The 25,451-nt window shown below is 47.1% G+C and overlaps 3 protein-coding genes across 3 annotated transcripts; all 3 read left to right on the top strand.

The window, feature by feature from the left end:
* Positions 1 to 530: 530 nt before the first annotated feature.
* Positions 531 to 7,995, top strand: nfatc2b (nuclear factor of activated T cells 2b). The gene is made up of 10 exons (XM_084705594.1): positions 531 to 827; positions 1,318 to 2,347; positions 2,503 to 2,674; positions 2,918 to 3,120; positions 3,397 to 3,569; positions 3,994 to 4,134; positions 5,378 to 5,430; positions 5,843 to 5,975; positions 6,092 to 6,826; positions 7,788 to 7,995. The coding sequence occupies exons 1-10, from the start codon at positions 680 to 682 to the stop codon at positions 7,814 to 7,816; spliced, it is 2,817 nt and encodes a 938-aa protein (XP_084561720.1). The 5' UTR covers positions 531 to 679; the 3' UTR covers positions 7,817 to 7,995.
* A 201-nt stretch (positions 7,996 to 8,196) lies between these two features.
* manbal (mannosidase beta like) lies at positions 8,197 to 10,039 on the top strand. Its single transcript, XM_084705347.1, has 3 exons — positions 8,197 to 8,354; positions 8,731 to 8,911; positions 9,528 to 10,039. The coding sequence occupies exons 2-3, from the start codon at positions 8,762 to 8,764 to the stop codon at positions 9,633 to 9,635; spliced, it is 258 nt and encodes an 85-aa protein (XP_084561473.1). The 5' UTR covers positions 8,197 to 8,354; positions 8,731 to 8,761; the 3' UTR covers positions 9,636 to 10,039.
* A 333-nt stretch (positions 10,040 to 10,372) lies between these two features.
* Positions 10,373 to 24,061, top strand: LOC146272494 (proto-oncogene tyrosine-protein kinase Src-like). The gene is made up of 12 exons (XM_084704645.1): positions 10,373 to 10,764; positions 15,944 to 16,219; positions 17,067 to 17,166; positions 18,238 to 18,336; positions 18,612 to 18,715; positions 19,200 to 19,349; positions 19,488 to 19,643; positions 19,870 to 20,049; positions 20,287 to 20,363; positions 20,549 to 20,702; positions 20,915 to 21,046; positions 21,219 to 24,061. The coding sequence occupies exons 2-12, from the start codon at positions 15,952 to 15,954 to the stop codon at positions 21,425 to 21,427; spliced, it is 1,629 nt and encodes a 542-aa protein (XP_084560771.1). The 5' UTR covers positions 10,373 to 10,764; positions 15,944 to 15,951; the 3' UTR covers positions 21,428 to 24,061.
* The last annotated feature ends 1,390 nt before the right edge of the window (positions 24,062 to 25,451 follow it).

Genomic DNA, 25,451 nt, shown 5'->3' with positions numbered 1-25,451 from the left:
TATGTATTTGAAATTATTTATAATGAAATTGCGTGAATTTAAATTAAATAGGCCTACGTTAAAATCTAAAGATAACGCATGTAAAAAAAACGGTGGATTTGTTGCTGTGCCCCACAATTAGACAAACGCTAAAGTTGAGATGTTACCGGCTAATAACGGCTTGTCACAACCAGCTGCTTTGACTTTTATGCCTCATCGGTGGAGCGGAGTAACGACTCACCCTACTGGTGAAATTCTGCAAAGTGCACTGTGGGAATTGATAAAGAAGACTGGAAGTTCTCCAATACATTTCTGTGAGGTAATCTTTGTCCCTCCCTTGTTCTGTAACTTCAGATGCACCTGTCGCGGTTTTAAGACCCAGCCTACAGCCTACAACAAGGAAACCTGTTTAATTGAATCATTGGCCATCGTCCTTGTTTTGAATAAATTAGAACGTGTCATCGTCATCGTTCAAAGATATGATCTATATCTGAACCGTATATAATGCACATCATTTCCAGGCTCAGTGAAACGCTCGGAGTCACCGGTATCAGATGCGTGCATCAACGCAGGCAGGAAGCCGCGCAGCAACAGTCTGATCTCTCATGTTGCGGTCACAAAGTTCCATCGAAACAAGAAGGCTACAACCTTTTGCGCACTTTTCGATAATTTTTTATTTCTAGAAAACTGACCGACAACGATGGCGTTTTCATATGGAGACTTGGATCCAAACTATGTGAAACCAACGGAGGGCCAAGATAACAGTGAAGAGGACCTGGACTTTTCCTACTTGTTCCATTACAACCGACCTGAATTTTCCACTGGGGGTGACAACGGTGAGATTTCAGGTATTTTATGCAAGAATACATGTGTTTGTCAATGTAACTGGTGTAGGAGTCGCTCTGGATAAGAGCGTCTGCTAAATGACTAAATGTCATACTAAAAACGATTGTCTACACAGTTAGTGGAGTAAGCCTAGACTGACATTGCCCAGTAAGTCTGGTGCCTATAGATTTCTCTTGACATATTTCAGTGCCACACAGCCAAGACCATCCGAACTAGTACTACCAATAATGGAAACAAATTGCATGGTTTAATTGGTATCCCACAACACTTTCAGTTGTGGTTCTTTTGTGTCACAAAATGAAACTGTTGTATTACCATAAACCAGAGATTGACACCCTGTACAGTAAATTGAATTACAATTGCCTTTTGTAACATTAATGTATAAATTGTATTGTAACAGTGGAGTACATTCTGCATACAGTCTAGGTTTGTGCTGTGCCCCATACCAGCAAGAGTTCCCCTCTGTGTCTCATACTGACTGTGTGATTACAGGGAATAGCCCCCATCCTGCTCTGCTGCCCCAGCTATGTGAAGACAGCTACCCTGAAGACCCCAGCCAACACTCAGACCTTCTCCTAGGGTCTGGAGCTGGGCTCGACTCCCTGGAGCTTCTAGCCAACGGACCAGGACTGGCCCCTACTCCCAGCCCCAGGATCGAGATCACTCCATCGTGGGAGCCTCTCCAGCCGCTGTCCCTGGACTGCAGCCCCGGCTCCACAGCCCTGACGGCCTACAGGGAGCAGCAGTGCCTGAGTCCTGCCAGCAGCAACTCCTCCACAGGCTGGCTGGCAGAGAGCAACTCACCCTGGACCTCACCTTGCGTCTCCCCCAGTGGAGGTGGCGGTGGAGTGGGGCAGCTGGCCCAGGACCTGTGCCCTGGGCTCCAGGGGATATGCACCTCTTCAGGCCACTCCTCCCCAGGCACGTCCCCCCGTAACAGCATCACAGAGGAAACCTTCCAGCTTCTGCAGAGTCAGCGGACTTCCTCCCCCTCTCCAAACCCACACTCCCTGTCCCACCTCCGCTCACGCTCGGCCTCACCACAGGGGAAACGAACCTATGACCAGTACAGTGGAAGCCCCTGCCTGGGAACCCCAGTCTACCCGCGATCTCGGAGCCCCAGCCCTTGCCCACTGATCCCCCAGGGATCTCACCACCAACTCCAGCCCCAGGCTCCACTCCAGCTCCAGGCTCAGGCCTCACCCAACCTGGAGGAGCTTCTAAGTAGCCCCTACAGAGCAGTGTCGTCCAAGATGGTGCGGAACAGCAAGGAGAGCTATGTGTGGGGGGAGACCCAGACGCAGGGTATCCTGTTTGGTGAGAACCAGACACAGGACAGTCCATATGGGGACACCGGGAACCAGAGTAGTCTGTATGCTGACACTAAGATCTGGGTCTGTGAGCAGGAGAGGAGAGGCCGGCCTGATTCTGGGCCTGGTACTGGGCTTGGTGCTAGACTTGACACCCTCTATGTGCTCCCACCCATCTGGTCTTCCCCTCTGACCCACAATGGAGCCTTAAGGTACCACTGCACGATCGTAGAAAAGGAATCAGTCATGAGAGTAGTGATTATAGCAAAATCAGAACAGTGTTCCTAATTCTTGAACACCTCTCCCACCATCTCTCCCGTCATCTCGTCCCCTTTCCTGTCTCTTCCTCTCTTCTCTCCCTCCATAGTGTCCCCGCGTTGTCCTCGGTGCCCCCTCTGGATCGGCCTGTGCCCAGCCAGTCAGGGCAGTACCAGCTCCAGATCCTGCAGCAGCCCCGGCCTCACCACCGGGCCCACTACGAGACCGAGGGCAGCCGGGGGCCTGTGAAGGCACCTGGGGGAGGACACCCAGAGGTCCAGGTAGGCTCTCTCTCTCACACTTCTTTTTTCTATCAAGCTGTCTCTCTCTCAATTTCTCTGGGTCCCTCTCATCTCTCTCTCTCTCTCTCTCTCTCTCTCTCTTACTCTCTCTTTCTATTCCACTCCCATTGGGTAATTTCCTGTTGTGTCCGTTAAGCCGGCAATCTAGTGTATGAATAATCCACCTTTTACCTCACCTATTCAGCGACTTTATGGAAGCCATGAAGATCTGTTCTGTTGCAGTTGTGTGGGTACAGAGGCTCAGGGCCCCTGGGTCTGCTGGTGTTCATCGGGACGGCTGACGAGAAGGTCATGAGACCCCACTCCTTCTACCAGGTCCACCGGATCACGGGCAAGACGGTCACCACCCCCAGCCTGGAGAGAACTATCCAGGGCACCAAGGCTCTGGAGCTACCTCTGGAGCCTAGCAACAACATGAGAGTCGTGTAAGGGGGAGGGAGGGGAACAACATACGCGTGTATGCACAAACACACACACAAACACACACACAAACACACACACAAATGCAAATTTTCACAATCTATTATCTTCTCTGCGATCACCATTTACTATACATGACTTTACATATACAGTATATATTCATTACATTCAACCTACAAATAGGCCTTTGTATAGTGTAACCACTGCATATATATTACTCGTAATGTAACTGTACTGCATATATTCAATACACAGTTATTATCTGCATTTGCAATGTACAGGATTGACTGTGCCGGAATCTTGAAGCTGAGGAACGCTGATATCGAGCTGAGGAACGGAGAGACGAACATCGGGCGTAAGAACACGCGGGTTCGCCTGGTGTACCGCGTCCACATCCCAGAGCCAGCGGGTCATGTGGTCTCCCTGCAGGTGGCCTCCCAGCCTATCGAGTGCTGTAAGTCTTCCTGTCTCACAGGCATGGGCGTATCTAGCCTAAAGTTTCATTAGCCCCCCCCAAATTCTTTAATAAAAATTAAAAAAAACACTAGAGGACACTATTTAAAAGGATATTTTCAAACATTTCTTCTGGGGGAACATGCCCCCAGACCCCCCTAGTTTTGCTGGGTCACAGGAAAAATAATAGGTTTTATGTAGGGGCTTAGCCTCCCCCCTCCAAAAGTGGGAACCTAGATTCGCCCCTGCTCACAGGCCAACCTCCCACTACCCTGACACACTCAAGTCAACCAAGTAAACATACATAATTACATACATACCTAATAACATAATAAGTACGGTCAAGTACTGTTTTTGATTCTCAAATGTGTGTTATTTGTGAGAATTTTGTTCAGCGACACGAGTGTTCTGTTGTGGTTCTACAGCCCAGAGATCGGCCCAGGAGTACCCCAGGGTGGAGAACCAGGATCTGGAGTGCTGTTCGGTTCTGGGTGGGCAGCTGATGATCCTGGTGGGTCAGAACTTCACCTCCGAGTCCAGGGTGGTGTTCACTGAAAAGACACATGGTGAGACAAACTAATCACAGAAAGTTACTTTTTTTTATCTTTAATACTTTTGCTATTACTTTTATGTGACATAGCTTACTTTATGTACCTCATGGTGCTTCAATTTGCTACTAATTTTGCTGTTGTATACAATCTAACAATATTATGTACTGATAATATTATGTTATTTTTGTTTTTTCGTTTGGATTTTTCTTACATGAGCATTAGTTTACGGATACCCCTTCAGTCCTCAAAGTGGCTGTGTCTGTAGTCCCATTCCATAGATGGAGACAGATTCATATTCTCGAGTTGCTCTTGTGCATTAGTATTATGTCAAAGCGTAATCTTTACATCAGGGTTTTTCAATCGTGTTTGCATAGGTGACGTTGATGTTTATTCAGGACCTATGCTTTAGGGCTATAGAAGCAACATGCAAAACTGTCAATGGTCTAAAAGGAGTTTCTCAGTCTCAGTCTCAACAATGTGTTTTCACAAATGTTTACAAGAAACTGACAAATATCGTTTGATTACACAGATAGGATTTAACATAACTGCGTTGCATCATTAATTCCATCATCATTCGACTGTCATGGAAATATGACACCTCTTGCCTGCTGTGGCAGATACACTGTGTAACACTGTGGGTGTGTGAGAAGAGAAGACACAGGATGTGTACTTGCAGGATGAGTTGAACTGGTCTTGTTTAGAGTGTGGTTTAGTGCAACAGGAAGTGGTAGCATACACCATCTCCAGGCTAAGGTGGAGAACTGTCAGGGAGCTGTCTGTCTATGATTGTGTGTGGTGATATGAGCACTACTGTAGGGGAAAGTAGGCTGAGTCATAACTTGGATCGAAATTATTCGCAAAAAAGTGAACTATTGATCTCTGACTTTTGTTTTACACATTTTACACTGATTTACACTGGGTTCTATAATTTGAACAATAACTATACTATACTATCTATAACTGAACAATAATCCCCATAATCAGATATTGACATATGTTATTTACATGATTGCATCAAAATCAACTGAAGTCATGTACTTGAAGCGAAACTTAGTGAAAGTGGATATGGAAGTCCCCTCGACCTGATATGGGACAGTATCTCTGCCACTCTTACCACGTCAGCTATAGATGACTACTTGAAGAAAGCTTAGATCAGAATCTGAATCAGAATCAACTTAGATGATAAAAACTTTTTGTTACTTTAAGAAATCAGTTTTCAGATAAAAACTGACACTGTGTTGATTGTGGTTGCTGTCAGAGGTGCAGATCTGGGAAGCAGAGGCCAATGTGGACAGAGACAAGAGCCGCCCTGTGAGTCCAACTCTCTTATACCTCTGCATCAAATGTCCATAGTGTAAATGTGTTACGCTCTCAGGAACAAAGGCGCAATCTAGAGCCAAGAGTATACATCATCCACTTGTTCCTAGGTACACCCAATGAGAAGCTCATTTAGAAATACCTTTCAAGTACATTTATCAAGCAAATGTTTTCATGTCCATGTCAACAATACAGGGTTTTAACAGGAACAGAGAGTTTTTTGTTGTTGTACAAAACAACGTTTAAAATTGTTTTTTGTACAACGGAAAGCATTTTCTGGAAACATTTTGTCCCATCTCTCTCTCTTTCTCTCTCTCTGTCTCTCTCTCTCACTCACTCTGTCTCTCTCTCACTCTCACTCTATCTCTCTCTGTCTTTCTCTCTCTGTCTCTGTATGTGTGTACAGAACATCCTGTTTGTGGAGGTGCCTCCGTACAGAGACCTGAGCCTTCACCAAGCAGTCCAGGTTAACTTTTTTGTGATGAATGGTAGGCGCAAATGCAGTCTATCCCAGCCCTTCACCTACGCTCCCCTGACAGGTCAGCACCACCTGACACACTCTCACCAGGACACTCACGTTCCAACCTGGACACACAAACACAATTGCAACTGTAATAACTCACACTACAGCGCTCTCCACTATGTCCATCCACAGCTGTGAAGAGAGAGCCCGTGGATGACTACCAGTACAGTCTGCTAGGCTGTGCTGTGTCCCAGGCCTCCAGACAGACTGTTACACCAGGTTACCACACCCAGAGTACCCACCTCATCCCCAGCCACCACTCCATGCCAGGCACGGCACCCTACCAGCAGCTGGGGCTAGTGCCCAACTACAGTGACAGCTTTTACCAGGCCCAGTACAAGCCCTCACCTGCCTACCACCCCACCAGCATCAACCGTGCTCACCAGCCTCCAGGATCAGGGGGCGCGTTTATCGGTGGCGGCCCCGCCCAAACTCTCACCAGGCCCCAGCAGGGTCAGCCTTGCCAGGCTGCCCAGCAAGAGCCCCAGCCAGGGCCCCAGTCCCAGGTCCTGCACGCCAGTCACCATGTTGGGATAGGTGCCCTGCCAGACCAGACCAGACCAGGGGACGGAGAATATCTGGCTGCAGTGTCGCCCTGCCCTGTTGGAGCTTCCCCAGGGGCCAGTGGTGGCCAGATGTATCGAGGGTATGTCCAGGTCCAGAAAGTGCTGCCCTTGGGCAGGTCACCACCATGCTACACCCAGGGTCTAGTCCACAGAGACCCAAAACCCAGAGCTAGATCTGGACAGGACCAAGGAGGTCAGAACTTGGCCCAGAGAGGCCCAGCGACCAGCTGCCTGTCTGGGCTGATCCCGGGGAAAATCACAGTCAAAGAGGAGAACTTGAACCAGAACTATTTGGATGACGGTGAGGACGTCACATAGACTGCCATTGTACCCTCACCCATTCTCTCTTTCTCTCTCTTTTTCATCTCTACATCTCTGTCTGCATCTGTCTCTCATTTTCACCCTCTTTACATCTCTGTCTTTTACACGCACACAGTTGGCTTTGGTCACAAATTCACTACTGTCAAATGGATGCTCTCTCTGTCTCTTTTAAGCCCCCCTCCATCCCTTTCTTTTGCTCTCTCTCTCTCTCTCCCTTCCTCTCTCTCTCTCTCTCTCATCCCACTATGTGTGTCATTTGGGTCTATGTTGATCTTTAAATAGCCTCTGACAGAACCAGCAGACTATTGAGTTCTATTAGTCCGAGTCAATCAATATCAGGCAGAGTGTTGCCAGTACTTATCAACACAAGACTGGTGCTAAACTGTGTTTTGACTGCGTCAGCAAGTTAGTCTTGAAGTGAGTAGAACAGAAGGGAAAGGAAAGAATTGTGATGTAGAAGGAGTCAAAATGTTTAGTTTAAGACATCCTTCAGGGGTGAAAAATAAAGCTTAGCACTCGTTTGCACTTTCACTAGCGGGGGAGTAAGTTTCCATCCATACCTCACTGATGTAGCATACATACAGGAAATGAAGGTAGATGCTCTCCAAATACAGTGAGTGTCTGTGATCCCACACAGACACAGATTTTCAAAGCTACTGTTAATGTGTACATAGACTTTTTTTTTGCCACTTGTTCAAAGGAATGTAATGACACCTGGTGGAAAATGTGTGTTACTGAAATGTCTCAATAGAGCAAAGAAGAGTGCTATGACAGTAAACGCTAATTATTATCAGTTATATTATATGGTGATTTATGAAAAGGCATCTGTGAGGTTTCCACTGAAAGTGCCAAAATAATGTGTAAAACATATGTACAGTTCATATAGTCTAAACCTGGCCCCCATAGATGTAAAACGACTCACATCCTGTTTTGTTTTCCAGTGAATGATATCATCAGCAGCAACCTGTAAATCAATGACAGGAGACCACATTTGAAGCTCCCCTGAGGTTAACCACCAATACCAGGCCAGGCCAGGATGGTCCTACTCACCTATCCACTGTTATTATAAATGTTTGATAAGCCTGCTGTTTTATTGTAAATACATGCATAGTGTTACTACGGGATGATTAAAAATGTGCCTTAATTATTTACTGATTATCATTTTGTTTATTATGCAAATGATACATTTGATTTATATAATCTGTCAGAATTAAATTGAATGAACCCAATAGACTCCAAGTAAGAGGATGACTAATTTCGACAATCAAGGATCGTAAGATGCGCGTGTATTATCGTTTTTGAAAGACTGTAGGGGGAGACATTTGCCCGGGATTCACATGGCCATCGGAAGCGGATGGAATTTCATTCACCTCACTTCCGACACAACATCTTAGGATCCTTTTGTGTGTTTTTGCACTCTAAAAAGCTATAACGTACCGTTCTGATACATTCAATGCTTTAGCATACTTGTGTAAACCGACAAGGAGGGCGAATTATTCATAGCTCTGGTAAGATTTAATTGTTGCTCTTGTTGCTTTTAAAACGTTTGGTCGCTCACTAACAGACTGTTACCACAACTATTTGTAACCTTAGATGGGGCGTAGGTTTGGGTTGCACAGAAACGTAGTCGTTATAAATGCCAGAGACCATTGAAATATCCACACCAATAATTAGGGTTAGAGCAGGGGTAAGGTTAGCATATAGATTGGTAAAAAGACTTGTCCCCACCTACGTTAAAACTAAACGTATGCCCGATATATTACAACATAAGGAAAACATCAGTGTACCCACACTCAGTCACTGAGTCTTACAAAGGTACTAGCCTACTAGCTACTTGTATTGAAAAACCTCTGAATAATATGTCTACGTGATTTCGACGCACAGACTACAAAACGTTAGCTCCAAGGGCAGGATCATGTCAGCGGAGCTGGACCTGTCACCCCCGGAGGTTCCTGAGCCGACCCTGCTAGAAAGCCTGCTTCGCTATGGTCTGTTCCTGGGGGCTATCTTCCAACTCATATGCATCCTGGCCATCATCATACCATCTTCGAAGACACACGAACAGGTATGGTAGGCCTGTAGACTGCGGCTAACATGGAAGGGAGAAAGTGTTGTCTAGCGTGTTGTGGTCCAACGGGAATCGTGCAAGGACGGAATTGTTGTGGAAATGCAATGAAGAAACCTAGTCTATCGTAATCAGATACATTTGTTTTATGAATAAGTCTACAGGAAATGGTAATGGGAAATTGAGAGAAATACTTTAGACCTATTTCTTTAATCAACCATGTATTGATTTAAAATGTATTTTAGGAACATTGTAGGTAGTGTAAAGTTGGGTGTCCTGACTCCTGCCATGTTAGCTAGACTGCCCCCCTGTTACTGGAGAGGTAGAAGAGGTAGAGAGTTTGCTACTCCAATCACAATTGTAACTAATAAAATGCATCAATCAGATAAATATATATTTGAATGGGGTTGTATCACGGGCTGTATTGGAAAGCTCCCCCTAAGCAAGGATGAAAAAACCTTGGGTTATAACAGCATGTCCAGCACTGGTGGGGGAGTGGGGGGTTTGTGAACAGCAGATAAGAGGAGTATTTCGCAATAGAAAAAGGTGAGAGTGAGGGCCTGTGAAGAGTGCTGTTGTGGAGGATGACATGCGCTGGTTGTGTTTGTTCTTGCAGGAGTCTGAGGCTGGAGATGGGAAACCTGCAGAGCCCAACAAGAAGACTAAAGGACCTGCGCCACAGATTCGCCAGAAACTAAAGAAAGAGAGCAAGAAGAAGCGATAGAGATTGAGTGTGTGTGTGTGCGTGTGAGTGAGCGAAAACATGAAAAAACACGAGTGCTTGTTTGTATCTTCAGTGGTACATAGTCTTCAGAAATGGTAGAATGTTATTGTTCATCATAATCCTGTAAATGTACTGTTACTGGGGTTTGAAAGATCAAACAACCACAAGTTCCATTAGAACGAGGAGACAATATAACACACTGTGGACATTGGACAGTTAACTGGTGCTCCAAACAAAGTCCTTATGGCAGAGACATTATACAACACATGCTTATCTAAACCTTTTTTTTTATATACGTGTTTTTGGTATTAAATGTGCATTTTACCTCGAATTAGGGTTGTATTATATGCATACTCTAAATTCCTGTGTATGGTCATTAAACATTGGAAATCACAAATGTCAAATGGATTGGGTGGGGTTTATGTTGATTGTAAACTTTGAGATGTTTTTTTATTTCTTGTGAAATCTCTGTATTATAAAACGGCTATCCGTCTATAATTCTGTGGTATCAAATCGTCAGAACTGAGCCAGTTATTCTGTCTACATTGAGGCCCAAAATACTCCTTGCCTGTGCTAAAGGCTACGGCTGTAGTCTACTTGCACAGCAAGGGCGTTATATTCCTGAGTCTATCTGGTTGCGCAAAAAGCGTAATCCAGTCTCCCTATCATATCTGTGCTTTCCCGTTTCGTCAGTGATGCATAGTGTTCTTGCCTTTTCCCTACATGGCATGTTTTCTCTCTATCGCCCGTATGTGGCACGCTGACTAATTTCATCGGTTAAATTCACCGTGCCGTATTTCTTCACGATTTCTTATATTTTAGGCTACTGGTTGCACCGTAACCTTACGGATAAGAAACCCATTTTGTGGGCAGTTCGCAATCTGGAGAACCGCACACAGAGTAGCCGAGTGCCCTCTGCTCCTTCAAGGCGATTCACGTCATGACCTCTCTACACCACGCTTCCTAAATTTTCTAAATGGGATTTGCCTTGCGGATTCTGGATTCCTTCAAGCAGTTCGATATCGGTTGTTGATCCGTTAGCTAATGAGGACAGCTGCAAGGATTTGATACGGACGGGTCTCTCCACAACGCGTCCGTGATTTGGAGCAAACCGCGAGACCCTTCAAAGGTGAGTGTTCATCGTGAGGGGCTGAATTGTCGTTCATTGAAAACCGGAGAAGGAATTTTTTATCAAGACTATTGTACCCTACATTTGGAAACTGAACGTTTGAGAGAAAGCATTTTGTTAATGCTTTTGTCTCCGAAGCCCGCCCCTACCCTTTGTATCTAGTTTTATAGCAAGTGTGGTATCTTCAAATGCATGTTATTGGCAAAACAAACATTTATTTAATTGGGCTACCGTTTTTTACATTACATGCCATTTCCCGATGGCCAGTGTAAGTGGGCTCTGTTGTTGCCAGTTCCCCTCTCTCCATTCGATGCCTACTACTGCGAATCGTGTATGCCCGACGCATCCTCTCCAGCAGACACCAGCACTGTTTAGCTATATTGGTTGCCCTCAATGTTTAATGTTTACAACGAGGACAGGCCCACAATAAACACCTCCATACTCAACATGATACATGTTCACGTCATGAAGTTACAATATGGCAGACTATCGTTGATCAGGGAATTCTTTTGTGTGGGTGTGTGTGATATCTGTTTACTTGATATTTGTAATAGCTGACAGGGAAAGAATAGGCTACCTGCCCGGAGCGTTCATCGTCTCCTCCACGTCAGATGTATGCTAGGCAGATTCTCAGCCTGTAGAAGAGAATAGTGTTCTTCCCATTCCTTTTGAACTGCACACAGGACTCTTTGGGGAATTCCTATTCACTGATTGATCAGACTCAGTAAGACGTATGTGTCAAGATCAGTGAATATGGTGTCGGTATGATCTCGGTGTACTTCTTTCATGGAACACTCTCCCCAGCCTACTGCTTCTTTTGGGCCTTCCCTGAAGGGAACGTACGGTATAGAATGTCAGAAGCTTCAACGTGTTCTAGAGCTTCCTCATTAGATGCTGAAGCAGCAGAGTTCCGTACGTTGAGTCAGTTCTCGGTCCTGACTACGCGTCCACATCCTCACCAGAGCTGTGAGGAACACGAGTTTATGATTCTGCTCCGCGTTGCCAGGAACTACTACTCTGCCATGTTCTGAAACGGAAGTGAGTTCAACCGCTGGGGGCCACGCTCATCCTTTTCCAGTCCTCCATCCCTTCTCATCTCATCTCGCTCGGTGAGCAGATCCGATAGGACAGGCCGATACGGCCGGCAGAGGAGCACATTGGAGAGAGGTCAGCTGAGGATCAGAAACAAGCAGAGAATGATTCTCATATATGATACAATGCCATGTATTGGTGAGAGACGTGTCAGTCCGCTCTCTGCGTGGTGCCCAAGACACCCACGCAAACTCACAAAAAAACCCTGAAAGAAACCGCTAAGACATTAATTAACATTTATCTAACCACACAGGAAGTAATACTGTGAACACAATGGTCTTCCTTCTTCTGTCTGGTCTGTTGCCGTGTTGTTCCCAGACTACAGCTGATAAAAGCATTCTAATTATTGGGCTGATGAGAATGTCTGTCATTTGCTGAACAGAACATATCATTGAAGAAGACACTCATACAGACATTATTCTTTTCTCAGAAACGATTTACACATCTGACAAAGTCAGAGTGAAGCCAGAGACCTCGTTGAGACTTAGTGCTCAAATAGTTTGAGCTACACACCAGCATCACACCTTTCTGGTTAAATATGTTACTGTAAAATTACAGCAAAAACAATATATATTTTCTTCAATCCTTCTGTGAGTGCCAATGCAGTTATGTCCAGGGTGTGTTCTTCTACATTAACGTGACAAGGGCTTGGTTCGTCTTTGGCTCACACACTTAGACACACACTTCCCCTTAGACACACACACATACACACACACAGATTCAGTTGCCCATATTGTCTCTGCTCCCCTCCATTGGCAGTCCGAGTACTGGTACAATCTGGTTCTTCAACATTCCTTCAATCCTAGGCGGATAGTAAACCGCAAGAGGATTAGCAGCAGCACTTCTTATATCTCTTCTCCATTTTTTCTTTTCTCTGCCCCCATCATTCTCTTTCTCTTTTACCTTCTCTCTCTGCTCCAACCACACGTGTGTGTGTGTGTGGTGGCGGTGGTGGGGGGGGGGGGGAGGTGTTAGAGGGGGGGGAAGGTGAAGATAATAGGGTCCAGCTCTAAATACTTCTAGTCCATATGACCTGAAACCGGCCCTGTTGGTGATGATGATGATGATGATGATGATTGTGTCTGGTACCTTGTGTACCTCAGGGAGCCCGACCACCTCAAGACAGGATGATATTTTTTTTTTATATGTCTCCTCAATGGCATATTTCTCTTCAACTTGCTTCATTCTTTTAGTTGTGGGGAAGAGACCTTGTCCTTTTTGTTATGGGTCTAAGAAGAACATGAGGTCATAGCCATGCCTAGAGAGCCCTAGGATAGGGGTCATGGCTTTCAGAGACCTTCAGGGAAGAGACTGTAGAGTAGCCTAAAGGCTGGGTCTCAATGCTGGTCAAGTGAATCCTTCCTTCCCACTTCCTTTGAGCAACCTGGATGCACTGTGAGCTGGGTTGGAACACCGGGGTAGAACATAACACGCTGCCACCTGTTATATTGACTCAAGTCAGTGAGAAAGGAGGGAAGGGCGCATGTAAACGTATCCCCCCCCCGGTCACCATGGAAACCCCCTAGCCATTTGTTTGTCAAGCAAGGTCAACAGGAGTTCATTGGGTTGCCATTGACAGAAGTGGTCAGGCGGGAGGGAGGGAGTGAGAGGGGAAGGGCTGTGTATGGCAGGTGAGTCAGTTACGTTGGCTGTTTAGCTACCATCCAACTCGTCATCACCCACCCATAGCACATGAATGGTGTGAAAGACAGGTGTGCTCTTTGCCCCCTCAGCAGAAGAACCCTCTGATCAAAGGCTTCAATATAGAACTATAGGGTTCCAGAGAGAATTCTTGTCAGTTCTGTATAATGCTGGATGGAACCGTGAACGGCTCTCTCTGACTTGTGCGGGGTGACTCATTTGTGTATGGTGTTGTGCTCATGTCCCAGTCATCTTCCATCCTCAGGGCTTGGCAAACATGACTGTAGTTCCTCTCTCTCTAGCAGATTGCACATTATAGCCTCTGATAGTATCACTATACTACCATATAGCTTTGCGATCCTTTGTATTTTGCAATACTATCTGTACTTTAGTAGTTCCTCCAAAAGCAGTTCTACTGCGCGGTGTGTATTTCCAATACAATAGGACGATAGAATCAAACAGTCATTTCAGTAGAGGCCTGGTTGTAGAGATTAGCCTGCTACATAATTCGTCTGAATTTCACAGAGAAACGACAAATCAACAGCCTCATGATTATTATTATTGTCATGAGCATCATTATCAATATTACATCTATCTCCAGAGTTGGTACAGTGTGCTGTGTGTTCCCCAAGGGCAGAGATGCTTATTCTGCCTCTGAAGGAAGGGAGGTGCTATCCAGAGCTCTCGGTCAATGCCATTGATTCTGTTGATGAGCCAGTGGTTTCATTGTATTAGGTCGTTCCTCCAGTTATAATTGACCTATGTCTGATCCAGGCCAGGTTAGTGCAGGACCGGCTGTCCCGGTGGACGTAACCAGCCCGATCAACCCCCCCCCCCTCCCTAGCCCCGCCCTGCTCTGAGACCCCACCCCTAACATTGACCAGTCATCATCCCTCAGGTCCTCCTCCTCTGTGATTATGCCAAGCTGCAGTGCACCGTGGGATGCCTTTACCCCCTGCTGGAACACTGTTGAACTGGCGCAGCGTGAATCAAAGCTGGCATGCTTAAACAAGCTGGCATGCTTAAACAAGCTGGCATGTCAAACGCCTGTCCGTGTCCTAACCTCAACAGGAGAACCTTAACACAGCTTATGACATCTCACCAGGCTGCAGCTCCTATCCCGCCCACACACTCGTCACCACTGCTATAACAACAAATGATCTACCTACACCACTGCAAAGCGAGCATGTCTATGACAAGGGGTGGGTGGTATGTCTACTGAACACTGAGTTGAACTAATTTAGAAGCCTCACAGCAGCCTTCCTGTTCCTCACACGCAGAAACAAACACACACACCTTCTGTAGACACAGCAGGAGTGTCTCCTTGTCCAGAGGAATCACAGACCAGACCAGACACACACACAATGTATTTCTCACACCTGCACATTGTAAATAGTTCCATAAACTCCCATGCACACACACACACACACACACACACACCGAGCACACATACACAAGCACACACACAGCAGCCTCCCTGACCCAGATGCTAAATACACCGCCCACCTCCTCATTCTTTTCTCAGCTGTTCCTTGTTCCTTCCCCCTGTCTTCTTTAGTCACAGTCAGCCCAGTCTGACACACACACCTCTCTCACACATTGTCTTCCCCAAACACTCCCTGTATATGTGTGTGTGTGTGTGTGTGTGTCAGAGATGTGTTCTCAGGGACAGGGTGAACAGCTGCTTAAACACATGGTTTGGAAAAGAGCCGCCATTCACAACGGAACCAGATCAACGTGCGTGTGTGTGTGTTTCAACGAGCCTAAAATAGGCATCCTCACAGTGAGTCACCCTGCTGTAGTTGACAAAAGAAAGGTTTGGGATTGTTAGTCTGTGTGTACATAACAGCTAGCTCTACTCACGTGCTGAAAGGCTAGTGGAGCCGGCCAGTAGAACTGATCCCAGCGTGCTGCTTTCACTGCAGATCTGTATTGATTCAGAGCAGATTGAATCAACAGATTGCCTGACCTTGAATCCTCCGTCGGCTGCCTGTATGTCGACTGTTTCAAGGTGTTTTGTCTCTGGGTATTTGCATTCTCAACAGCCCCAACTGAAGCTGGAAGCGATCCAGGGCTTCTCCATCAGGATTGGCTGAGAGCTAGTGACTGGTAGGGAGAGGAAGGATGAAGGGCAGGGATACTGTACCTGAACTCAGGAATCAAATTAAGCGATTGCTTTGAGTATAAATTACACGATATTGCAGTGGGTATGAACAGGCCTACTCAAAGTTTCTGTATCTCCCAAGCTGCAAGTGGAGTTTTAGTCTGGTTTGTTATATGTTTTAGATCTATTACTTTTATCACTGGTATTAATGTTTTTGTTGATTTTATGTAAAGCACCTTGAGCTGCAATTCTTGTATGAAATGTGCTATATAAATAGTCTTTCTTACTTACTTCCTCCCAACCGACACCTACCTGACTCCTGTCTGACTCCTAATACGCCAGGCCTGCGGATGGGGGCGGGCAAGAGCAAGCCCAAGGAGCCGGGCCAGCGCTCCATGAGTCTGGACGGCACCATCGGCACAGGCTCTGACAGCGGCCACTTCCACCACCTCAGCCCCGCCCAGCAGACCCAGACCCCCAACAGGAGCCCTGCGGTGGGGGGAGGCAGGCGAGGGCCCCAGCACCAACACGCCCCCACCAACACCCCCGTGCTGGCTCTGTTTGGAGGGGTGGACCACATGGGCGGCATCACATCCCCTCACAGAGGACCTCTGGCTGGTAGGTGGACCAGGTCGTGTTAGGGAGAAACGGTAGGAAGCTCCATGTTCGAACATCGGATGAGGCGACATGTTTCGCCCTGTTGCAAGGCAGGTGTTGCATGTTGGAATGAATAGGATTTGCAATAGCATTTAAATTGTAAAGAAAATAACAACCTATAGTGTATATTATGGTAGCTGTGCCTATAGGTCCATTGTGTCTTTGAAACACACACATACAGACACAACACATCACAACCTCTCTGGCACACAAGCTAGGGTGAGTGTGCATGCTGCATGGTTGTTCAGCATGGAGGCTAACACCTCCTGACCCATGAGGGCCTTTCAGTTTATTTATGCCTGTTGTCCACCGCTCTTGATAGCCAAACAAAATGCATCTGTGATTGGCCAGCTGGTTCTAAAGTCTATGAATAATTCACCAGCTGGCGTCCAGGTGTATCAATGATTGGCCAGCCAGTTCCCAGGTCTATTAGTTATTGGCCATCTGTTTCTGTGGCTGTTGGTGATTGGCCAGCTGGTTCCGAGGTCTATATCAGGGGCTCATTAAGGTGTGTATTAGAATCTGTCGGCATGACAACCTCCATGAACAGTCTGGAGGAATCCCGGCTCAAACATCAATATTTTTCATTAAGAGAAGATGGAGACTTAGCACAGGCTTATAGATGCTGCAACAGTGCACAAACATATATGGTTAGGGTTGCATTATGAGGATAATGGGGAATCTGTTAATGGTTTCCTCTCTCTCTCTCTTGCACACACACTTACACACTCTCACATACTCTCTTAATCACACACATATTCTCTCTCTAACTCACTCCTCTCGGTCTCCCTCTTTCTCTCACCCGAAGGAGGTGTCACTACGTTTGTGGCTCTCTACGACTATGAGTCACGAACAGCCTCTGATCTGACCTTCCAGAAAGGCGAGCGGCTGCAGATCGTCAACAACACGTAAGGACACGCTTGTCTTTCCCTCTGGACACACACACACACACTAACACACACACAAATTAACCGAACACTGATAACTGTGTGGTACCCGGGCAGTGCCTGCACTGTGTCCATCCAGTCCATCTGGCTAGTGTCACTCACCATGCTGTCTGTGATCCTCCAAGGCCAGCGGGGTCACCAATCCCCCCGCCAGCCTCTCCCCAGTCCAACCCCCTTCTCTGGCTCCTGACTCCAGCCTCCTCTGGTACCTCCCCAGTTAAACCCGACTCGAGTAACCAAACCTACCGAGGGAGGCCAGCTCCTCTGCAGGCCCACTGTGACAGCTGATGCTAAGTCAGCCTGGGCTGTGAGACACTGGGTAGAGGGACTGTCTGGATACCTCGTGTATATCATATCACTCCCATTGGGCAGACACTGTTCACATTTATTTCAGTAGTCTCTTGTAGTATATCCAGCCCTCGTGTGAATAGACATTTCCGCTAGTTTCCTGACATTAATTCACACTCAGTATACACTCTGTATTTCAACAGAACCCTTAGAACAGATTTCAAGCAAGGTAACATGAAGGGACCGTAGAAATCGGAAACCTTAGCATAAAATGGAAATAAGTCTTTGTTGAAATGGTTTAATACCATATTGGTGGTACCCGTGCCCTCCTGGGGGTGCCCTATGCTACTCTGAGCCCCTTATTTCACCCCTGTCAAAGTAGCATCTCTCTCCTGCTCTTTAAACCAACTACAGTAGCTGAGCGGTAGTCGTAGACAAGTTCTCCTCTGGTGCTGCCGCGTGCTTTCTCTCTCTGCTGTGTTCTGATGCGTGTGCTGTGTCTGTTATCTTTCTGTCTCTCTTTCTCATGCTTCATGGTTTCTCCTAGGAGAAAGTACAGTTTCAGGTCAGTAACCCGCTAACCCCTCACCTCACCCTGTCCGTACTGCCGATTTTAGGAATTGTGTTCATTGTGGAAATATATGCTGCTCATTGAACTCTGGGGAAGGTTTACGGTTGTCCAAGGCAACATCGTCATGGCGTTGAAGTGTGTGTGTGTGTGTGTGTGTCCGTTTGTGCCTCCAGGGAAGGGGACTGGTGGCTCGCTCGCTCTCTGACCACAGGAGAGAGTGGTTACATCCCCAGCAACTATGTGGCTCCGTCTGACTCCATCCAGGCAGAAGAGTGAGTCCTTATCACCTTATTTACATTAACATTTAGCAGACGCTCTTATTCAGAGCGACTTACAGAAGGTTCAGGGAAACCCCCCCCCCCCCTCTCTCCTCTCTCTTGTTTCTTTTGTTTGGTGGGTCGTGCTTGATTACCATTGAATGGACTGGACACAAACTGTGATTTTGAAATAACACCATTTTAAAGGGTAATTACAGAGCTGTCAGTTGTGGCTGCAGCCAGCAGCTTCCGCCCTGTGTCAGTGTCTGCCTTGTCATCCTGCGTGACAGGTGGTACTTTGGGAAGATAACGAGGCGGGACTCCGAGAGGCTGCTGCTGAGTGTGCAGAACAGACGAGGAACCTTCCTGGTCCGGGAGAGCGAGACCACTAAAGGTGAGGTTCCTTCCTGGTCAGGGAGTGAGAGACCACTAAAGGTGAAGATGGCCAAGCTTTACGGGGGAACAACTCAAGATACCGTCCCTGGATGGTAGACCTGCAGGGCTAGGCTAATTATTACCGAGGGGAGGGGAGATGAGGGGAGGGGGGATGCTTGTGAATGGACATGGGTGAATCACAAAGTACATGCGAAAGTAGGTCAGCATGAGAAGGTGCTGGGTTTCCCCTCTGGCTGTAAATCTCTGCTCTCTAACCCTGATCCCCCCCCCTCCCCCCCTTTCCTCCCCTATCCACACACACAGCAAGGTCTGTAACTTCCACCGTCTCATCCCTCCATGTCGCCTCCTAGTGGTTTAGTTTTGCAGCTGATATCCTGTGTGTTGACTGTAATATACCATGCGCTTTTCAAGCAGGAAGATCGAACGTTTTCAAGTGACCTTACTTATCTATTTCCGTCTCCCTGCTTCCTCTCTACTCTCAGGGGCCTACTGTCTGTCTGTGCTTGACTATGACAACACTAAAGGCCTGAATGTCAAACACTACAAGATCCGCAAGCTGGACAGTGGGGGCTTTTACATCACCTCTAGGACCCAGTTCAGTAGCTTACAGCAGCTGGTCTTTCACTACCGCAGTAAGTAGCAGTTGTCGAGCTGTGCCGTGCACGCTGTGGCGCTTGTGTTGGGTGGGGCTTCTTGTTCATCCTATTGGGATGTCGTCCTCTCTTCACCTCCTTTACCCTGACTCATCTCCCTTTGTTCCCCCCCTCCAGAGCACTCGGACGGCCTGTGCCACGCCCTGACGGAGGTGTGCCCCGTGTCGAAGCCCCAGACCCAGGGCCTGGCCCGGGACGCCTGGGAGATCCCCCGGGAGTCCCTCCGCCTGGACCTCAAGCTGGGCCAGGGATGCTTCGGAGAGGTCTGGATGGGTACGGACTCCCCTAACCTATCTAAACCCACCATGCACATCTACAGGACACTAGTCAGGGGACTTTCTAGTGACCCACCGTAGGCTGACTCACACAGGGACCTTCACCTTCACCATGTACTAATACCCTTAAGTCTTCTCCAGTGAGTCCTGAAACTGTGCACGGGCCGTCTTCCGTGAAGGTGTGTGTGAGGTGACGTGCGTGTGTGTGTGTGCGTGCGTTCCAGGCACGTGGAACGGCGTGACGCAGGTGGCCATCAAGACCCTGAAGCCTGGGACCATGTCCCCTGAGGCCTTCCTGCAGGAGGCCCAGGTCATGAAGAAGCTGCGGCACGAGAAGCTGGTGCAGCTGTACGCCGTGGTGTCGGAAGAGCCCATCTACATCGTCACCGAGTACATGAGCCAAGGTCACCCTGCCGGATACACACAGCTACACAGATAATAATCACACACACACTCGCGCTGTGTATCATACAAGGGCTTTCTATGCTTTATGTACCTGCTTTGAATAAAATGACATAAGTTATATGAAGAAAAAAAATACATATATATATATAATCATGGAGAGGCAGGTGCTAAAATCAGTGCACGTATTGAACAACTGCGCACGTATTGACCTGGTGCTTCTCCTCCTCACCTCTCAGGCAGCCTGCTGGACTTTCTGAAGGGTGACGCAGGGAAGATGCTGCGTCTGCCCCAGCTGGTGGACATGGCCTCTCAGGTGAGACCCGGCGTCAGACCTACACCTGCCTGAGACAGCACCACCTCAGAATGTCACCATCGCATCTCTGCCTGTGGAAAACTCCTTCTCGCTGTTTTGTCTCGCTTATCCTCAACCAACTCTCTCTGTCTCTCTCTCTGTCTCTCCCTAACCTGTCTCCCTCCCCCTGTCCTCCACCTCCTCAGATAGCCGCAGGGATGGCCTACGTAGAAAGGATGAACTACGTCCACAGAGACCTGCGTGCTGCCAACATTCTGGTGGGGGACAGCCTGGCGTGTAAGGTGGCTGACTTTGGCCTGGCGCGCCTCATAGAGGACAACGAGTACACCGCTCGGCAGGGTGAGGCCCAGCCTGCCTGGCTTCCTGTCCCGCTCCCCCTCACTTCCTGTCCTGCTCCTTTTTCAGTTTTATTGCTTTGTCTTTGTTTTCATCCTGTCCTAGTAAAATAACCACCACCCCCCCACCCCCCCCCCCCAGGTCTCTCTTGTCACCAGAGAGACGAAAGAGAACATTTGAATTGGACAAACCCAGGATGTTGTTGTTTTGTTTAGGAGCAAAGTTTCCCATCAAGTGGACGGCTCCAGAGGCGGCTCTGTACGGACGCTTCACCATCAAGTCAGACGTGTGGTCGTTCGGCGTGCTCCTCACAGAGCTGGCCACCAAGGGCAGAGTGCCTTACCCAGGTATGTCAACATGGCCACCCAAGAGATGAATGCTTGTGGTGTATAAGTTAAGTTATTAACGTTGAACAACTGGTTATCAAAGCTAAATATGACCAATACCCCCTTTTGGCCCCGTAATCCATCCATTCCTTATCTATCTCCCCCTGCCCATCCCCCACTCCCCCACCCCCAGGCATGGTGAACCGGGAGGTGCTGGACCAGGTGGAGCGAGGCTACAGGATGCCCTGCCCGGCTGAGTGCCCGGGCTCCATGCACGACCTGATGCTGTCCTGCTGGAGGAAGGACGCCGAGGAGAGGCCCACCTTCGAATACCTCCAGGGCTTCCTGGAAGACTACTTTACCTCCACGGAGCCCCAGTACCAGCCCGGGGAGAACCTATAGACACCACGAAATGCTAAGAGCCCACAGAACACTTAGAAGCTACAGAACACTTAGAAAAATCACACAGAACACTTAGAAACCCCTACAGATCTCATCAGCTCTTAAAGAACCTATTAGAACCTATATGACCACAGGGAGTGTGTATTACACTTAAAACCTGCGGATCCTTTGCCTGTAACAGACTTTAAAGAATCTACAGAACCTGCAAAAGAACCTCCTGCTTCTGTTGGGGTTCCAGTAGGTTCCAGTGGGTTCTAGTGGTTCAGCTTAGGGTTGGTGCATTGATGTACAGGTTCTTTAGGAGTACAAGAAAGGGAATCATCACAGAGTAGATGTAAGAGAGAATGTAAGAAGAATGAAGATATCATAGTTGGACAGCTATTCAAAGCTCCTTCCCCCCCTCCCCCCTCCTTCCTTCCATCTCTCTTCCTCTCTGTCTCTCATGTCTCCAACTGTTCCTGCTGATGAGCACTCCCACCGTGGCACAGGTGCCAAAGGAGTGTGTCTGTCTGTCTGGGCAGTCCTTTGCCTGCCTATCCTCCTCTCTTTTTCTGGCTCTCTGTCTCTGGGTCTCTCTCTCTCTCTCTGGCTCTCTCTCTCTCTCTGTGTCTTTCTGTGTCTCTCTGTCTCTCTCTGTCTCTGTGTCTCTCTCTCTCTCTATTTTCAAGTGCTTCTTCCTCCAAGAGCGTCAAACAACTCTGGAACTGTTCTGTCTTTATGTGATGTATATTTATGTCTTTCTGTTCTCATTGCTGATGTAACCATGGTAACAGTGGGCTGTAACCCTGTCAGTCCTGGTGGAACTGGAGTACTGTGTCGTTAGGAGTGCGATGTGGACCGTACAGGTCAATACAACTGTGGACCTTTGTGGTTGGAGTAATCATTATTGACTTGAAGACGAAGAAGAGGTGAATTGGTAAGGTGTTATGTTTCAAATACTGTTCGCACATGCTGTCAAAACACTTAAGGTGCACTTGATTTAGGTAAGCTCGGGCAACGAGACCAAATGAAGTGTCGAGAGTAGGGTATGGGATGTTAACTGAGACAAATCAAACATACCTCCGTCTGACCTAAGAGTCTGCTAGGTAGAGTGAGGGAGCAGGCAGCTGAAGTTAATGTCTAACCTCACTGTGGTACAGAACACATGGAGGGACCCCCTTCCACCATGTCACTGCAGGTCAGGACTGACCTGTACTAGTCGTTCTTTGCCTGAGTGCTTTAAAAGCACTGGAGAAAAGTCAGAGCCTCAAACAGACCAACCAAACATATAGTCAATAGCTAGTTCTATACCTATTTAGCATGCCAATGTCATTTTTACTCCAGAGGTGCTCTAGTTGACCATTGGCTAGATTGTGTCTGTTCTGCTAAGCCCAAAGTAGATCTAAGTCAATCTGGGTCTAAAAAGGCAGTTTGAATGGAAAGTCTCCATTCACCAGCGCCAGAGGAAGTGTCTCCACAGCCCAGACCACTGGAGAGAGAACTCTGGGCCTTGAAGACTCACTGGTCCTGTTCCCGTCACAGCCCCTCAGCCAAGGGCTCTCCTCCCTCAGCACGCTCCCCCTACATCCACCTCCCTCTCAATGGAACCCCCAAGAACACATTTGATTGGCTAAAGCCAAGTGGCTGCTCCGTCACACTGGGCCCTGCTTGTGTGTGGGCAGGGCCTGAAAGACCTGTACCATACAGCAATAATAGGAGGGAGGAGACGAGAAGTTGTCATGGTGATGAATTAACTCTGTACAGTCCTTGAACAGAAGCCAAAACAGTGATGATCATGGAGGAGGAAGATATTGAAGAAGGTGCACAGTGTTTTTGTAATGAAATCATTGGATGATAATCTTAAGTGTACATATGTTTGCAACAAATGACTGTGACTATCATGTAATTTGTCTGTATAGTTTTTTTCCTTCTTAAACCTTAAATCTAAGGGTTTTTTTTAAGGGCACGCTTTCCATCCAACGTGTGATGATGAAAATACTGTCAACTGGGCGGGCCAACATGTTTTTTACATTTATGTAATTGACTAATAATAATATTGTGATAGATCTCCAGTTTTCTATCTAGACGGCCATGGGTTTGCATAGCTACAACCCCAAACTCAGACCTGTAAAACAAGGCACATGCTCTTCTCAGCTGTAGGTTGCCAAGCAGGAGTAAGTTGTTTGGCTGTCAAACCAGAGAGACATTCTGCCACACTGTCACAGAATGGGAATGCCCTTCAACATTTCCTGGTTACAAATTAACTCTAGTCCCAGGCCTTTAGGCCCTGTCAAGGTTAGAACTCCTTATAACTTAAGGACCGGAACCTCTGAGGGAATCAATCCGGACACCCAAGAGGGTGAAGCCAAGAACTCATCAGAAACTGTGAGCAGAGCGCCTGGCTCAGAGCGCTCACTTCAGCCTCACGGCCGTTTCATAAACCTATGCAGTTTCTGGTCCCTCAAACTTTTTCATTCTCAAAACAATTTACAAAAAAACTGACAATGATATATAAAAAAAGGAAGATCTAAGAATTTTGTAACAAATTCTTTTCAAAGTCTTCTTTTCTTTGGTGTAACAAGATTGAAATGGAAATGGGTATTGTGCCACTTCATGTTTATCTTTAAATGTGCAATAAATTATATTTCAAGAGTGTTTTCTTAATGTTCTGGTTTGAGTGTTGTGTTCATGTTAGTCTGCTCCAGGTAATCTCTGTCAGGTAGTCTGTCTTTCCCTCTCACTCACTGACTTCCTCAGTCATATCTTATCACCTGCAGACCATGACTATCTGCAGTAATTCAGGATTTGTAGCTGCACTACTCTAAGGAACCTCTAGAGGTCTGTGTTTGATCAGTGTTTTCATTCCCAATGCCAGCTCCTCATTAACTGCTCACGAAAGGATAACCTGTTTAGCTGACTCCCTTAGCCATCACGCAGGCTGTAAACAGGCTGCATGTTTATGAATATGGACATCATAACCATTCCCATTTGTATATAAAAAGTATTGGAAGAAAATACACCCATAGTTTTTGTGTTTAATGTATTTACCACTGAGGATCAGGACACCTGAAAATGCAGTTCAAGGGGAAAGAGAAGAAACTACAGGGGAGGTTTTGTGTAAAGTGTTTCATTGTAAAGGCCAGACTCTAAAGTCTATTTTACTTCAGCCAAACTGTTAATTGATACCAGATGCACAGTCCTCATTGGCTGGAATGAGAACATATTGAGCCCATCAGGATCTAAAGCCACGCCACTGATAAGTAGCTCTGCTACCATGGTCAGCTATTAAGAACAAAAATACAGTCTGTGTTCTTTTTTTACACCATTGGTTGTAGAATAGATAGTGTGTGTGTGTATGCATTGCACACGTAGTCGTGTGTGTGTGAGTTATGAGTGAACTCCCACTCTACGTCTCCTCTCGAGTTTCTGCAAGGAAGTGGATCACTTCCAATGCTCCATTATGCTCCGTGTCAGTGTGTGTGTGCATGTACAGTGTCTGTGCGTGTCTATGTGTGTGTGTGTATCTTGTGTGTTAGCCTGTGTGTGCATGTGTGCCTGAGAGACTGTTGTTTTTCCCATCTGCTGTGCTGAAGCACGAGTCATTTATCTCAGTTATTCTGACAGTCTCTCTGCTCCATCTGTGAAAGCAGTAAACACACTTACGCACTCCTCCAACACTCCACCAAGTGACTGCCATTGATACGAGGCAAGGGAGCACACACATGCATACACACACACACACACAGGGCCATAGCAATAGTGTGTTTTCCGTCCACCACTGTGACCAAGGAAACCTAAGAAGGGCTTTGTTTAAACCCTAAAAACTGCCGGTCTCTCACACTGAAACACACACATCTGTACAAACCCCCAACTCAGTCTGCACACACACACACACACACACACACACACACACACACACACGGCTGTGTGTCTCTGTACTCTGTGTCAGTTGAGTGTGTGTGATAGAGGACTAAACCTTCCAAACAGGCCATCAGTGAAAGTCAGGTACATGTGCAGACAAACCCAGAGCACACAAGGAACACGT

This window comes from Hypomesus nipponensis, chromosome 9 (genome assembly GCF_054491055.1).
Source record: "Hypomesus nipponensis isolate SF chromosome 9, ASM5449105v1, whole genome shotgun sequence".
In the NCBI taxonomy this organism is placed as follows: Eukaryota; Metazoa; Chordata; class Actinopteri; order Osmeriformes; family Osmeridae; genus Hypomesus; species Hypomesus nipponensis.
This window is presented reverse-complemented; position numbering and strand designations above follow the sequence as displayed.

What these genes read in the sequence shown, in the direction of transcription:
- LOC146272494 (XM_084704645.1), top strand. Translation starts at nt 15,952, where the DNA reads ATGGGGGCGGGCAAGAGCAAGCCCAAGGAGCCGGGCCAGCGCTCCATG. An exon ending in GACTCCATCCAGGCAGAAGA is followed by an intron (nt 18,337 to 18,611) that starts GTGAGTCCTTAT and finishes CCTGCGTGACAG; the next exon opens with GTGGTACTTTGGGAAGATAA. An exon ending in CACCGAGTACATGAGCCAAG is followed by an intron (nt 20,050 to 20,286) that starts GTCACCCTGCCG and finishes CTCACCTCTCAG; the next exon opens with GCAGCCTGCTGGACTTTCTG.
- manbal (XM_084705347.1), top strand. Translation starts at nt 8,762, where the DNA reads ATGTCAGCGGAGCTGGACCTGTCACCCCCGGAGGTTCCTGAGCCGACC. An exon ending in CTTCGAAGACACACGAACAG is followed by an intron (nt 8,912 to 9,527) that starts GTATGGTAGGCC and finishes TTGTTCTTGCAG; the next exon opens with GAGTCTGAGGCTGGAGATGG.
- nfatc2b (XM_084705594.1), top strand. Translation starts at nt 680, where the DNA reads ATGGCGTTTTCATATGGAGACTTGGATCCAAACTATGTGAAACCAACG. An exon ending in ACCCACAATGGAGCCTTAAG is followed by an intron (nt 2,348 to 2,502) that starts GTACCACTGCAC and finishes CTCCCTCCATAG; the next exon opens with TGTCCCCGCGTTGTCCTCGG. An exon ending in CTCCCAGCCTATCGAGTGCT is followed by an intron (nt 3,570 to 3,993) that starts GTAAGTCTTCCT and finishes GTGGTTCTACAG; the next exon opens with CCCAGAGATCGGCCCAGGAG.